Here is a 12,356-nt window from a genome sequence, read left to right as displayed (position 1 = left end):
GTCAGGTGAACCCCATCAGCTGCCAACAGACCTGGCTTCTCAAAGGTAGATCCATGATCACAGAAGGCAAAACCTTGAGCATGGCACCAGCTACGCGGCCAGGCATTCACCTGTTCAATTCGCCTCCTCCTTCCTGGACCCCTTCCTCTGACTGGGAGGATAGAGGAGACCACCACCTCTGCTCCTGATCCTTTTAACATTGCTCCGAGGGACATATAGTCTCTTTGGAGGGTTCCAAGTTGCCTCGTCAGACCCTACACGGAACAGTAGGAGCGGATGATAATCTGTAGGGTTCACCAGGCTCGGCAGCCTCTCAGTGACGCCACGGATGCGAGCTCCTGGTAGGCAGCAGACTTCTCTAGAGAAACCGTCTGGACGGCAAATGGGTGCTTCGGTGCCTCTCAGTAGGGAATCTCCAATTACCAATACCTTACGTGCTTTTCCGGTGGCACTGGTTCAAATGCGGGTGGGTGGTTGGGTCAGCTTTGCATGGCTGGCTTGTCCTGGATCCTGTCCGTTACTCGCGTGCTCTTCAGTCCCCAAGCCCAGAGCATCCTGTCTGTTATGTAGGGACACTTCAGGAGAGGGGGGAGGGTTCTTCCTTCTAGCCCAAGCACAGACAAGCGTCCAGCCTCCTTCATCTCGTGAGTTACTTGCGTCAGTCAACTCGAGGTTGGATTCAGGCTCACCTTCCTCTTGCGCAGCCTTAAGGCTCGTTGCGACGGACCGCTCTTGAGCTCGGAGGAGGTGACCCTCCAATATTAACCAGCTTCCTTGGGCCCCTCTTCCCTCCAGGGCCCTATCCCACGGGACGCCTCCAAGCAGATCCCTGAAGAGGCCAGAGTCGGCTCTCCTCAAGTCCAGGGTTGCGAGCTTGCTTTTTACCCTCCTCTCGGGATCCTGAACTCCGCCATCTCACGGCCGCTGCAGCCAAGGCTGCCTTTGGCCTTCGCATCCCCAACAAGCCCCTCCTTGTTGTTCAGCAGGAGGTCCAGCAGAGCACCTCTCCTCGTGCTTTTTCCCCATACTGCGCGTGTTAGCGTGCAGGCACTTCAGAGAGGCACCCCAGCACGTTGACTCCCTAGAAGGGGCTCTGGGGATTTCTCCATTGATGCCGTGAAAAGCCGGAATTGAAGACTCAATAGTTGGCAGACTGTTAAGCAGGTATTCTTTATTGCGGCGCAAAAAATACAAAAACAAACCGAGTCTTTCTTGAAAAAGGGCATACTTAGAGAACGTCAAAGTCCTTATAATACTCCTATTCTACCCGTAAGCAAACATCGATTATTAGATAAAGATGGGGACTCAGAGTATAGATTTGTTTGAGATCTCCGCACTGTAAATGAACATGTTATTTCACCACATCCTTTAGTCCCTGACCCCAGTTTAATTCTTACTCAGATACCTGTGTGCGCTTGTGGTGAATGACTTCATGGACCCCAATCTTGTGCTTGATCAGAATCATTTTATTGTTTAAGTGAATACCTTATATACTAATACAATAGTTACTAGAGCCAATGAGCTTTGGATTCGTGGCTTTGCAAATGCCAGTTCACAGTTGCTGTTTTCCAGGATCTTTTGCAGCTGTTTGTGTGAAAACAGCTTATCTCCTGAGAACAGAGAAGGGAGGCGCAGGATGCGCTTATCTTTCAGGGTCATGAGACAGTGCTGTTCTGTCTCAAATTATATGGTTTCCCACATCTCCCCCTTTTTTGTTTAGCCAGATGCTGTTGATAAGAGCTGACATAATTCGCCCTTCAGCTTGCTACCACTTTCTCAGAGGCCCACACAAACTACTATACTAAAAACAGACATAGGAACACAAATGCTAATAGAAGACATAGAGATGTGAAGTGCATACCATAACCTGCTGGGTGCAAAGAAAGATCAAATTAACCTGAGAATGATACATATTGATGGCAAATCTGTTACCTAACATATGGGTGTAGATTGATTTACTTGCGAGAACCCAGCACCAAACCCAACATACCGGTTTGGCTGGAGACTGGGCTGGTAAGCGGCCAAAACTGCGCGAACACGGCAGAAAATCTGACTACGAGTCAACCACTTTACGCTAGAAATATGTGCGGCCATCAGGGTCCGTTGAGCTCTCCCTCCACAGCAGCTGGCTGCGCGGCGGCGATCTCCCCTTGAGTAGGGACGCCCCCCAAAGGTTACCCCTCGAGGCCGAGAGATCCCTTACCTGACACCAGGCATTGATGGGTTGGTAAGTGACCTTTTTTTGCATGCATCTAACATGCAAGATACGTACAAGTAAGCTTACGCGATCATCTTTGTATCCCATACTAACTTTAAGCGGATGTTTTCACAGGGGCGCCACCAGCTTCGCCGAGTTGCTCAGCTTTGGCCTGCGGCGAGTCCGGTGCCTAGCTGGCTGGAAACAGCTGTGTCCAGCCCAGGGCAGACCCTGGCCTCTTCTCACAGAGGTCACCCCTGCAGGCCGCACCTGCAGCGCTGTGTCCAGTTCTGGCCCCCACAATTCAAAAAAAACCCAGAAAAACAACAAACCGAAAAAAGACACAGACAGACTGGAGAGGGTCCCGAGGAGGGCCACAAAGACGATCAAAGGGCTGGAGAACCCGCCCTATGAGGAAAGGCTGAAGGAGTTGGGTCTTTTCTCCCTTGGAGAAGAGAAGGCTCAGGGGGGACCTCGTCACAGCATGCCAGTACCAGTACTTAAAGGGTGGCTACAAAGAGGCCGGAGGTGCTCTCTTCGCGAGGAGCCACATGGAGAAGACAAGGGGCAACGGGTACAAGTTGCACCAGGAGAGAGGTTTCATCTCGATACAAGACAGACATTTTGTCTCAACGCTGGAGGTTTTCAAGATGCGATTGGACAGGGTGCTAGATAATCTCATCTAGGCTCCCTTTGCCACAAAAGGCTGGGCCAGACGATCTTTCGAGGTCCCTGCCCACCTGGGCTGCTCTAGGATGCTACGATTCTTCAGCGGATCACCGTTTAATAACCCTTTGCTCTCTCTGGTTTGGAACAAAGTATCAGCAACGTTGCCAGCGAGGCGAGACATAGATTCCACCAGGCGCCAGAGACCTCCTAAACCTACGGCAATCACCCGGTCTCTCTGAATGTATGAGCCATGCCTAGCTGCTTCAGAATTCCCCCGCCCCCAGAAGCGGGAACACCTTCGGGATACCTTAGGGAGTTTACACAGCCAGAACTTCTCCCCGGGAAGATTAAATAAAGGCGAAGGCCTCGCGTTACTTACGCGCCCGCATCACCAAACTTCACCCCATTGCTTGGGGATACAGAAGAGATGAAGACGCCTTCCAGTGGGCGTCTCTGGTGCCTCAGTAACACGGTGTTCAAGGGCAACGAAGGATCGCCCTGCTTTCATGTGCCCATCTCCCTTTTTTAAAAGCCATTAAAGAAAGATGAAGGTTGCCGTCTCCCCGCGATGTAGTTGTAGTTTGGCCCTGGCTGGGATGGAGGCGACTTTCCCCATAGCAGCCCTCACAGTGCTATGCTTTGCAGTTGTAACACACCACTGTTTTGACTACTGCTGAGCAGTGCTCCCACAGCATGGAGGCTCTCTCTCCAACCACCCCCAAACTCCAGAAAGCTGGGGGTGGGCAAGAGGTTGGGAGGGGACAGAGCCGGGACAGCTGACCCAAACCGACAAAAGAGAGATTCCACTGTGCTATGGGAAGCCCCACAGCTGCCATTCAGACCGAGTGTTTTCCCCTACCATATCCCTCCTCACCAGAAAAGGGATAAAGTGCTCCAACAGGAGTTGGATGCTTCTCCAACACACTGCACTGTGCCAGAACCACCCAAAACCACTTACGCTCCGCGGAGACACCATTTTAACTTGCAGAACTATTTCCCTCAGTAAGACGCTCAAGACAGAGATGATATCCCCATGCTAAATCTTTATTGTGCAACTGCTGCTCAAAGCCTTTGTTACCTTCCACAGACACACGTCACAAAAAATGAGACATCGACAGTGGCTAGACTGACGGGCAACAGACGAAATCCATTCAGTGGCGATTCGTACGCGTGCGGCAACTCTTGCGGTGCAAAAATCTTAGCCAGGCGGCCAGCCCAACTGACGGCCACCCAGAATATGTAGATGTACGTGACAGACAGGCTGCCCACCCTCGGGCCCTTCATCCACAACCATCCGGAATCCATCGGTCAGGCCCAGGTGAGCAGCACGCTTCTTCCCAGCGGACATTAAATGCCCAAGAAGCTGGAGAAAGGAAGTACAAAACCATAAACAAATAAAATAAAAAACCACACACAAAGAGGGGAGAGGGCAGGAAGGGAAGGAAGGAGAGCAGAGAACCACCCAGAGAAACCAGTTAGCCAATTCCTAGCAATTCAACCACTGCGCTTCAAACTACCATCTGTCTGCCTGCAACCGACATTTTCCAAGCAAAGCTACAGAGACCGATTATGCACACTAGGCGGTGGGGGGGTGGTGGGGGGGAAGAGACGTGCAATTTCTGTCAAGCTAGACAGTAACGGACTACGAAACACCCACAGAAGCTAAGCTCGTCTCCGGGTTAAAGCCCCCATTGTATCTTCGGGCAACACAAGCAGTTCTGGTGGAAAATAAACTTCAGGCTGCCTTTTGCGTGGGTTCACAAAGTCCTTGAACTTGACTTTTATAGCTCAAAGCGAAGCATCCAGCACCTCTCAACGGGCTTTGCCCTTCCTCACCCCGACCTGCCAAAAACCCCAAGCCCTCTTTGCCCTATTAGAAGAAGTACCACTCCTCTCACTCTCACCCATGACAACAGGCATCAGACTGCGCTCCAAAGCGACACCGCATTTTGCACCAGAAGTACGTACCCAGGGATGAGCATTGCTTTATATCCCTACTTTTAGTCAAAAAGCTCAATTCCGTTACAAGCTAGAGGCAAAAAGGTTACAGCGCCAGAAAACCCAAAATAGCCTACCGCGCCCTATCAAGAGGGAAAGAGTCTAGTAAATTAGGAACTAATTACAGGTACAGTTTAGCATACAGAAAGCTTCCCCAGTACTTACAGATTCACCAGAACCTTCTGCTTCAGATAACCTGATAATTGGCTCCTTAGGCATGTCTAGGAAAAGCATCGGAGCTTGGGGTGAAAGATCGCAGAACACAAGGCACTGGAGGAAGAGCAAACAGTTAAAACGTAATTGGCTTCAGAGAAAGGCAACAGCTTAAGCAAATCAATATGCCCCACTGAACTCGTGCAGAAGCAGGTTACCGGATACCCCAAACGCAAGCCGAAACATTGACTTTTCTTACGTGATATCAATACTTTCTATACACAAAATGCAACGTATTTACAGAGCCCCCTCCAGAAGCAGGATTCAGCATGCAAGATGATGGGGGCAAGGAGACGGGCCAGGACTTCACATTAGCGACCTCCAGTATGTTTTGATTTGGGTTGATCATTTCCTAAGCACTTTTTCCATTCGATGTGGTCCACGCAGAGGCAGGAGACAAAGGGCTTAACTCAATCAGCAAAGGATTCGGCGAAGTGGAAGATCAGCGGCCATTTGTTTTCCATGCTACAGGGAGCTCCAGTATTGAGCAAAAGCATAATCACAGGAAGCCTGCAAGTGCAGCGTACCAGTCTGTCTTCTACATTGCACATAAACCCTACCTTCAAGAGCAGAAGACATCCCTAACAGTTAACCGTCAGCAGTTTAATAACAAAATGATATGGGATACTAACTTAAAGTTACCATCGTGTAGGTAAGGGCTGCTTTTTTCCTCCCACACAGTCCGAGCAGCTCACTCGAGTTCCTAGCACATCGTGGTGCACCAGCATCCCTGAAACTTGCAAGCATGCTGTTATCACGGCCCCACCTCACCACAGCAACGAGATCTGGGAAGCTTTTGCAGCCTACAGAATGACTGGTTTCTAGATTTGTTTTATTTGGTTTTTTGGGTTTTTTTATTTACGAAAAATAAGAAAAGCTGTAATTCTTTGCTTTAATAATCCAGTTCGGGGCTTCAGAACCAAAGCCTTGCACAGCAGAGCTGTGAAATCCCTATAACGCTATTACGAGGCACATCAGGACCTGCATTTCTCCTATGCAGAACTAATTCCTTACGGTCGCTACGCGGACGTCCACTGTTTACACACCCCCCCCACATTCCGCCCCCCCCCCCCAGCCGAATCCCCGAGGACACTGACTGCGTGTGCTTAATCTACGGTTTCAAGACTATCATCCTACACGAGGCAGGACCGCTCCCATCCCTCGGCAGCAAACTTTGCACGACTTGCAGTGCCAAAGGGATATCACGCGGCAAACGTCTGCGGCTGCCACCAAGAGCGTTACCGTCAGAGGCCCTCCTCTGCGCACGCGCGCACGCGCCACGGTGGGGCTGGGAACCGAGGCGAGCCGGACAGCACCAGCAACCCAGTACGCGCCGCGGCAGCCGGGGGGGGCACCGAAGAAGCGCGATGTTTTAGGGATGGTGCAGTAGAGAGCGCCACAACCCAGAGAGGCCCCGCCCGTCCCCCGTCCCTCCACCCACCCTGCCGCGCTCCCGGGCACCGCGCAACAGGCCCTCGGCTCAGGGTGCCTGCGAGCGCGGGGGACGGGAAGGGAAGGGAAGGGAAGGGAAGGGAAGGGAAGGGAAGGGAAGGGAGACAGCGCACAGAGCAAAGCCGCGGCGACCTCCTCGTCCTCGCAGATGACGTTGGCGGGGAAGCGCCTTCCCGAAGACAGTGGCGGCGCCCCAATAATCTCGTCAGCCACGACAACGCCCCTTGTCGCCCCCGCGCTTCCTCCACTCGGCCAGGCCCTCCGCGGCGCCCATTGGGCCGCCAGATCGCCGCCGGCCGATCCCGCGTCTCGATTGGCTGTCTCGTCTGTCGTTTTCGCTTGTCCCCGCCCCCCTAGCGGGGCCGCCCTCGTCGACCTGGTGCTTGCCGGGGCTCGGGGAGTTTGCGTGCTCTCGGGGCGCGGAGGGATCCGACCCGGGGGCGGAGGGAGAAGACGTTGGCCGAGTCCGCGGAGGGATCTGCGCCGTGTAGTGCTGCGACCCTGTGGGCGGGCAACGAGGTCTCACAAGAGGCTGGTGTAGCTAGAAGTACTATTTACTGTTACTTATTACCGCAGCAAGTCCACCCCAAACGTGCTTGTGGCTTTTTGGCGCTGCTCCCTCCAGTCACATGACTGCTTTTGCCAGGGCAGGGCAGGCCTTAACTTTTCAGAACATTTCGCAGAGCCAACAGAAGGTGCTCTAAATTGTTCCCTGAAAGCCCCACTTCAATTGCAGCCGTTTCTAAGCTGCACGCCTCCCGGGAGAAAATAAAATACAAAGCGCGTGTTCAGCACTGGTGGCTTGAGGGCTGGAGGGCAGATCAAGATAGGACTTGCGCTAAGCTGGGTAGGAGGCTTTTAGAAAAATAGGCAGAGCCCCCAAAGCTGCCCGAGGGTGGTCTGTGGTGCCCTGCACCCCCGGGGAGAGCGAGCAATTCGATTGCTCTACACAACTGTAGTGTAACATACATAAACCCTGCTTTCCTCTGTATCGGGCTAAGGATAGCCTTAGCCTTCTTTGCGGCAAGGGCACGTTGTCGGCTCGCGTTCAACTTGGTGTCCACCAGGAGCCCCCCACGTCCTTTTCTGCAAAGCTGCTTTCCAGCCAGTCGGCCTCCAGCATATACTGGTGCATGGGGTTGTTCCTCCCCAGGCGCGGGACTTTGCACTTCCCCTTGTTGAACTGCACGAGGCTCCTGCCTGCCCATTTCTCCAGCCCGTCGAGGTCCCTCTGGATGGCAGCACAACCCCCTGGGGTATCAGCCATTCCTCCCAGTTCTGTATCATCAGCAAACTCGCTGAGGGTACGGTCTGTCTACCCATCATCCAGATCATGGATGTGGGAACAGTGATCGCCAGTGAAAACGGAGGAAAAAAATCGTCTGTCTGTAGATCTCCTGTGTTATTTATCGGGGGGGGGGGGTGTGTGGTGTGGTGTGTGTATGTAGTGTGGTGTGTGTCTTTAGTCTTCCTTTTCTGACCAATGCCCCAGTAGAAGCCCTTCCTACGATTCTTCACACCCCTTGCCAAATTCAGCTCCGGCTGTGCCTTAGCTTTCCTGATCCCATCCCCACGCACCCGGGCAACATCCCTACATTCTTCCCAGGCTGCCTGTCCCCGCTTCCACTGCCTACGCGTTTCCTTCTCGTGCTTCAGCTCGACCAGAAGGTCCTTACTCAGCCACGTTTGTTACCCGTGCTGCGCGCGTTGGCGTAGAGACGCTTCAGTTGGGCTGTCGACCGCATCGCCTTTTTGGAGGATCGCGCCCCAGTTCCTTTGCGGCATTTCTCAGGTGCTCCCCTGTTGGTTCCTAACGCATCAGCAGCCCCTGGCTCTTCTCTGTTGCTCAAAACTCCATCCCCTTCCCCCGCCGAGTCTAGTTTAAAGCCCTCCTTGTGAGTCTGGCCAGCTCGTTGGCGAAGCCCCTCTTGCCCCGCTTGGTCAGGTGAACCCCATCAGCTGCCAACAGACCTGGCTTCTCAAAGGTAGATCCATGATCACAGAAGGCAAAACCTTGAGCATGGCACCAGCTACGCGGCCAGGCATTCACCTGTTCAATTCGCCTCCTCCTTCCTGGACCCCTTCCTCTGACTGGGAGGATAGAGGAGACCACCACCTCTGCTCCTGATCCTTTTAACATTGCTCCGAGGGACATATAGTCTCTTTGGAGGGTTCCAAGTTGCCTCGTCAGACCCTACACGGAACAGTAGGAGCGGATGATAATCTGTAGGGTTCACCAGGCTCGGCAGCCTCTCAGTGACGCCACGGATGCGAGCTCCTGGTAGGCAGCAGACTTCTCTAGAGAAACCGTCTGGACGGCAAATGGGTGCTTCGGTGCCTCTCAGTAGGGAATCTCCAATTACCAATACCTTACGTGCTTTTCCGGTGGCACTGGTTCAAATGCGGGTGGGTGGTTGGGTCAGCTTTGCATGGCTGGCTTGTCCTGGATCCTGTCCGTTACTCGCGTGCTCTTCAGTCCCCAAGCCCAGAGCATCCTGTCTGTTATGTAGGGACACTTCAGGAGAGGGGGGAGGGTTCTTCCTTCTAGCCCAAGCACAGACAAGCGTCCAGCCTCCTTCATCTCGTGAGTTACTTGCGTCAGTCAACTCGAGGTTGGATTCAGGCTCACCTTCCTCTTGCGCAGCCTTAAGGCTCGTTGCGACGGACCGCTCTTGAGCTCGGAGGAGGTGACCCTCCAATATTAACCAGCTTCCTTGGGCCCCTCTTCCCTCCAGGGCCCTATCCCACGGGACGCCTCCAAGCAGATCCCTGAAGAGGCCAGAGTCGGCTCTCCTCAAGTCCAGGGTTGCGAGCTTGCTTTTTACCCTCCTCTCGGGATCCTGAACTCCGCCATCTCACGGCCGCTGCAGCCAAGGCTGCCTTTGGCCTTCGCATCCCCAACAAGCCCCTCCTTGTTGTTCAGCAGGAGGTCCAGCAGAGCACCTCTCCTCGTGCTTTTTCCCCATACTGCGCGTGTTAGCGTGCAGGCACTTCAGAGAGGCACCCCAGCACGTTGACTCCCTAGAAGGGGCTCTGGGGATTTCTCCATTGATGCCGTGAAAAGCCGGAATTGAAGACTCAATAGTTGGCAGACTGTTAAGCAGGTATTCTTTATTGCGGCACAAAAAATACAAAAACAAACCGAGTCTTTCTTGAAAAAGGGCATACTTAGAGAACGTCAAAGTCCTTATAATACTCCTATTCTACCCGTAAGCAAACATCGATTATTAGATAAAGATGGGGACTCAGAGTATAGATTTGTTTGAGATCTCCGCACTGTAAATGAACATGTTATTTCACCACATCCTTTAGTCCCTGACCCCAGTTTAATTCTTACTCAGATACCTGTGTGCGCTTGTGGTGAATGACTTCATGGACCCCAATCTTGTGCTTGATCAGAATCATTTTATTGTTTAAGTGAATACCTTATATACTAATACAATAGTTACTAGAGCCAATGAGCTTTGGATTCGTGGCTTTGCAAATGCCAGTTCACAGTTGCTGTTTTCCAGGATCTTTTGCAGCTGTTTGTGTGAAAACAGCTTATCTCCTGAGAACAGAGAAGGGAGGCGCAGGATGCGCTTATCTTTCAGGGTCATGAGACAGTGCTGTTCTGTCTCAAATTATATGGTTTCCCACATCTCCCCCTTTTTTGTTTAGCCAGATGCTGTTGATAAGAGCTGACATAATTCGCCCTTCAGCTTGCTACCACTTTCTCAGAGGCCCACACAAACTACTATACTAAAAACAGACATAGGAACACAAATGCTAATAGAAGACATAGAGATGTGAAGTGCATACCATAACCTGCTGGGTGCAAAGAAAGATCAAATTAACCTGAGAATGATACATATTGATGGCAAATCTGTTACCTAACATATGGGTGTAGATTGATTTACTTGCGAGAACCCAGCACCAAACCCAACATACCGGTTTGGCTGGAGACTGGGCTGGTAAGCGGCCAAAACTGCGCGAACACGGCAGAAAATCTGACTACGAGTCAACCACTTTACGCTAGAAATATGTGCGGCCATCAGGGTCCGTTGAGCTCTCCCTCCACAGCAGCTGGCTGCGCGGCGGCGATCTCCCCTTGAGTAGGGACGCCCCCCAAAGGTTACCCCTCGAGGCCGAGAGATCCCTTACCTGACACCAGGCATTGATGGGTTGGTAAGTGACCTTTTTTTGCATGCATCTAACATGCAAGATATGTACAAGTAAGCTTACGCGATCATCTTTGTATCCCATACTAACTTTAAGCGGATGTTTTCACAGGGGCGCCACCAGCTTCGCCGAGTTGCTCAGCTTTGGCCTGCGGCGAGTCCGGTGCCTAGCTGGCTGGAAACAGCTGTGTCCAGCCCAGGGCAGACCCTGGCCTCTTCTCACAGAGGTCACCCCTGCAGGCCGCACCTGCAGCGCTGTGTCCAGTTCTGGCCCCCACAATTCAAAAAAAACCCAGAAAAACAACAAACCGAAAAAAGACACAGACAGACTGGAGAGGGTCCCGAGGAGGGCCACAAAGACGATCAAAGGGCTGGAGAACCCGCCCTATGAGGAAAGGCTGAAGGAGTTGGGTCTTTTCTCCCTTGGAGAAGAGAAGGCTCAGGGGGGACCTCGTCACAGCATGCCAGTACCAGTACTTAAAGGGTGGCTACAAAGAGGCCGGAGGTGCTCTCTTCGCGAGGAGCCACATGGAGAAGACAAGGGGCAACGGGTACAAGTTGCACCAGGAGAGAGGTTTCATCTCGATACAAGACAGACATTTTGTCTCAACGCTGGAGGTTTTCAAGATGCGATTGGACAGGGTGCTAGATAATCTCATCTAGGCTCCCTTTGCCACAAAAGGCTGGGCCAGACGATCTTTCGAGGTCCCTGCCCACCTGGGCTGCTCTAGGATGCTACGATTCTTCAGCGGATCACCGTTTAATAACCCTTTGCTCTCTCTGGTTTGGAACAAAGTATCAGCAACGTTGCCAGCGAGGCGAGACATAGATTCCACCAGGCGCCAGAGACCTCCTAAACCTACGGCAATCACCCGGTCTCTCTGAATGTATGAGCCATGCCTAGCTGCTTCAGAATTCCCCCGCCCCCAGAAGCGGGAACACCTTCGGGATACCTTAGGGAGTTTACACAGCCAGAACTTCTCCCCGGGAAGATTAAATAAAGGCGAAGGCCTCGCGTTACTTACACGCCCGCATCACCAAACTTCACCCCATTGCTTGGGGATACAGAAGAGATGAAGACGCCTTCCAGTGGGCGTCTCTGGTGCCTCAGTAACACGGTGTTCAAGGGCAACGAAGGATCGCCCTGCTTTCATGTGCCCATCTCCCTTTTTTAAAAGCCATTAAAGAAAGATGAAGGTTGCCGTCTCCCCGCGATGTAGTTGTAGTTTGGCCCTGGCTGGGATGGAGGCGACTTTCCCCATAGCAGCCCTCACAGTGCTATGCTTTGCAGTTGTAACACACCACTGTTTTGACTACTGCTGAGCAGTGCTCCCACAGCATGGAGGCTCTCTCTCCAACCACCCCCAAACTCCAGAAAGCTGGGGGTGGGCAAGAGGTTGGGAGGGGACAGAGCCGGGACAGCTGACCCAAACCGACAAAAGAGATTCCACTGTGCTATGGGAAGCCCCACAGCTGCCATTCAGACCGAATGTTTTCCCCTACCATATCCCTCCTCACCAGAAAAGGGATAAAGTGCTCCAACAGGAGTTGGATGCTTCTCCAACACACTGCACTGTGCCAGAACCACCCAAAACCACTTACGCTCCACGGAGACACCATTTTAACTTGCAGAACTATTTCCCTCAGTAAGACGCTCAAGACAGAGA

At 52.6% G+C, this 12,356-nt stretch overlaps 1 protein-coding gene across 2 annotated transcripts; it reads right to left on the bottom strand.

Moving 5' to 3' along the window:
* Positions 1-3,889: 3,889 nt before the first annotated feature.
* On the bottom strand, positions 3,890-6,116 carry LOC142365561 (adenosine 5'-monophosphoramidase HINT1-like). Of its 2 annotated transcripts, none has more exons than XM_075446434.1 (3): positions 5,720-6,116; positions 5,030-5,134; positions 3,890-4,229 (listed from the first exon to the last, which is right to left on the bottom strand). In XM_075446434.1, the coding sequence occupies exons 1-3, from the start codon at positions 5,822-5,824 to the stop codon at positions 4,065-4,067; spliced, it is 375 nt and encodes a 124-aa protein (XP_075302549.1). In that variant the 5' UTR covers positions 5,825-6,116; the 3' UTR covers positions 3,890-4,064. The 2 variants fall into 2 exon arrangements, with proteins under 2 accessions (XP_075302549.1, XP_075302550.1); XM_075446435.1 differs by lacking the exon at positions 5,720-6,116 and adding an exon at positions 5,397-5,699.
* Positions 6,117-12,356: the final 6,240 nt, after the last annotated feature.

The sequence above is a fragment of the Opisthocomus hoazin genome, chromosome W (assembly GCF_030867145.1).
Source record: "Opisthocomus hoazin isolate bOpiHoa1 chromosome W, bOpiHoa1.hap1, whole genome shotgun sequence".
Lineage (NCBI taxonomy): Eukaryota > Metazoa > Chordata > Aves > Opisthocomiformes > Opisthocomidae > Opisthocomus > Opisthocomus hoazin.
The sequence above is the reverse complement of the archived record's forward strand: the minus strand, read 5'-3'. Positions and strand labels throughout refer to the sequence as shown.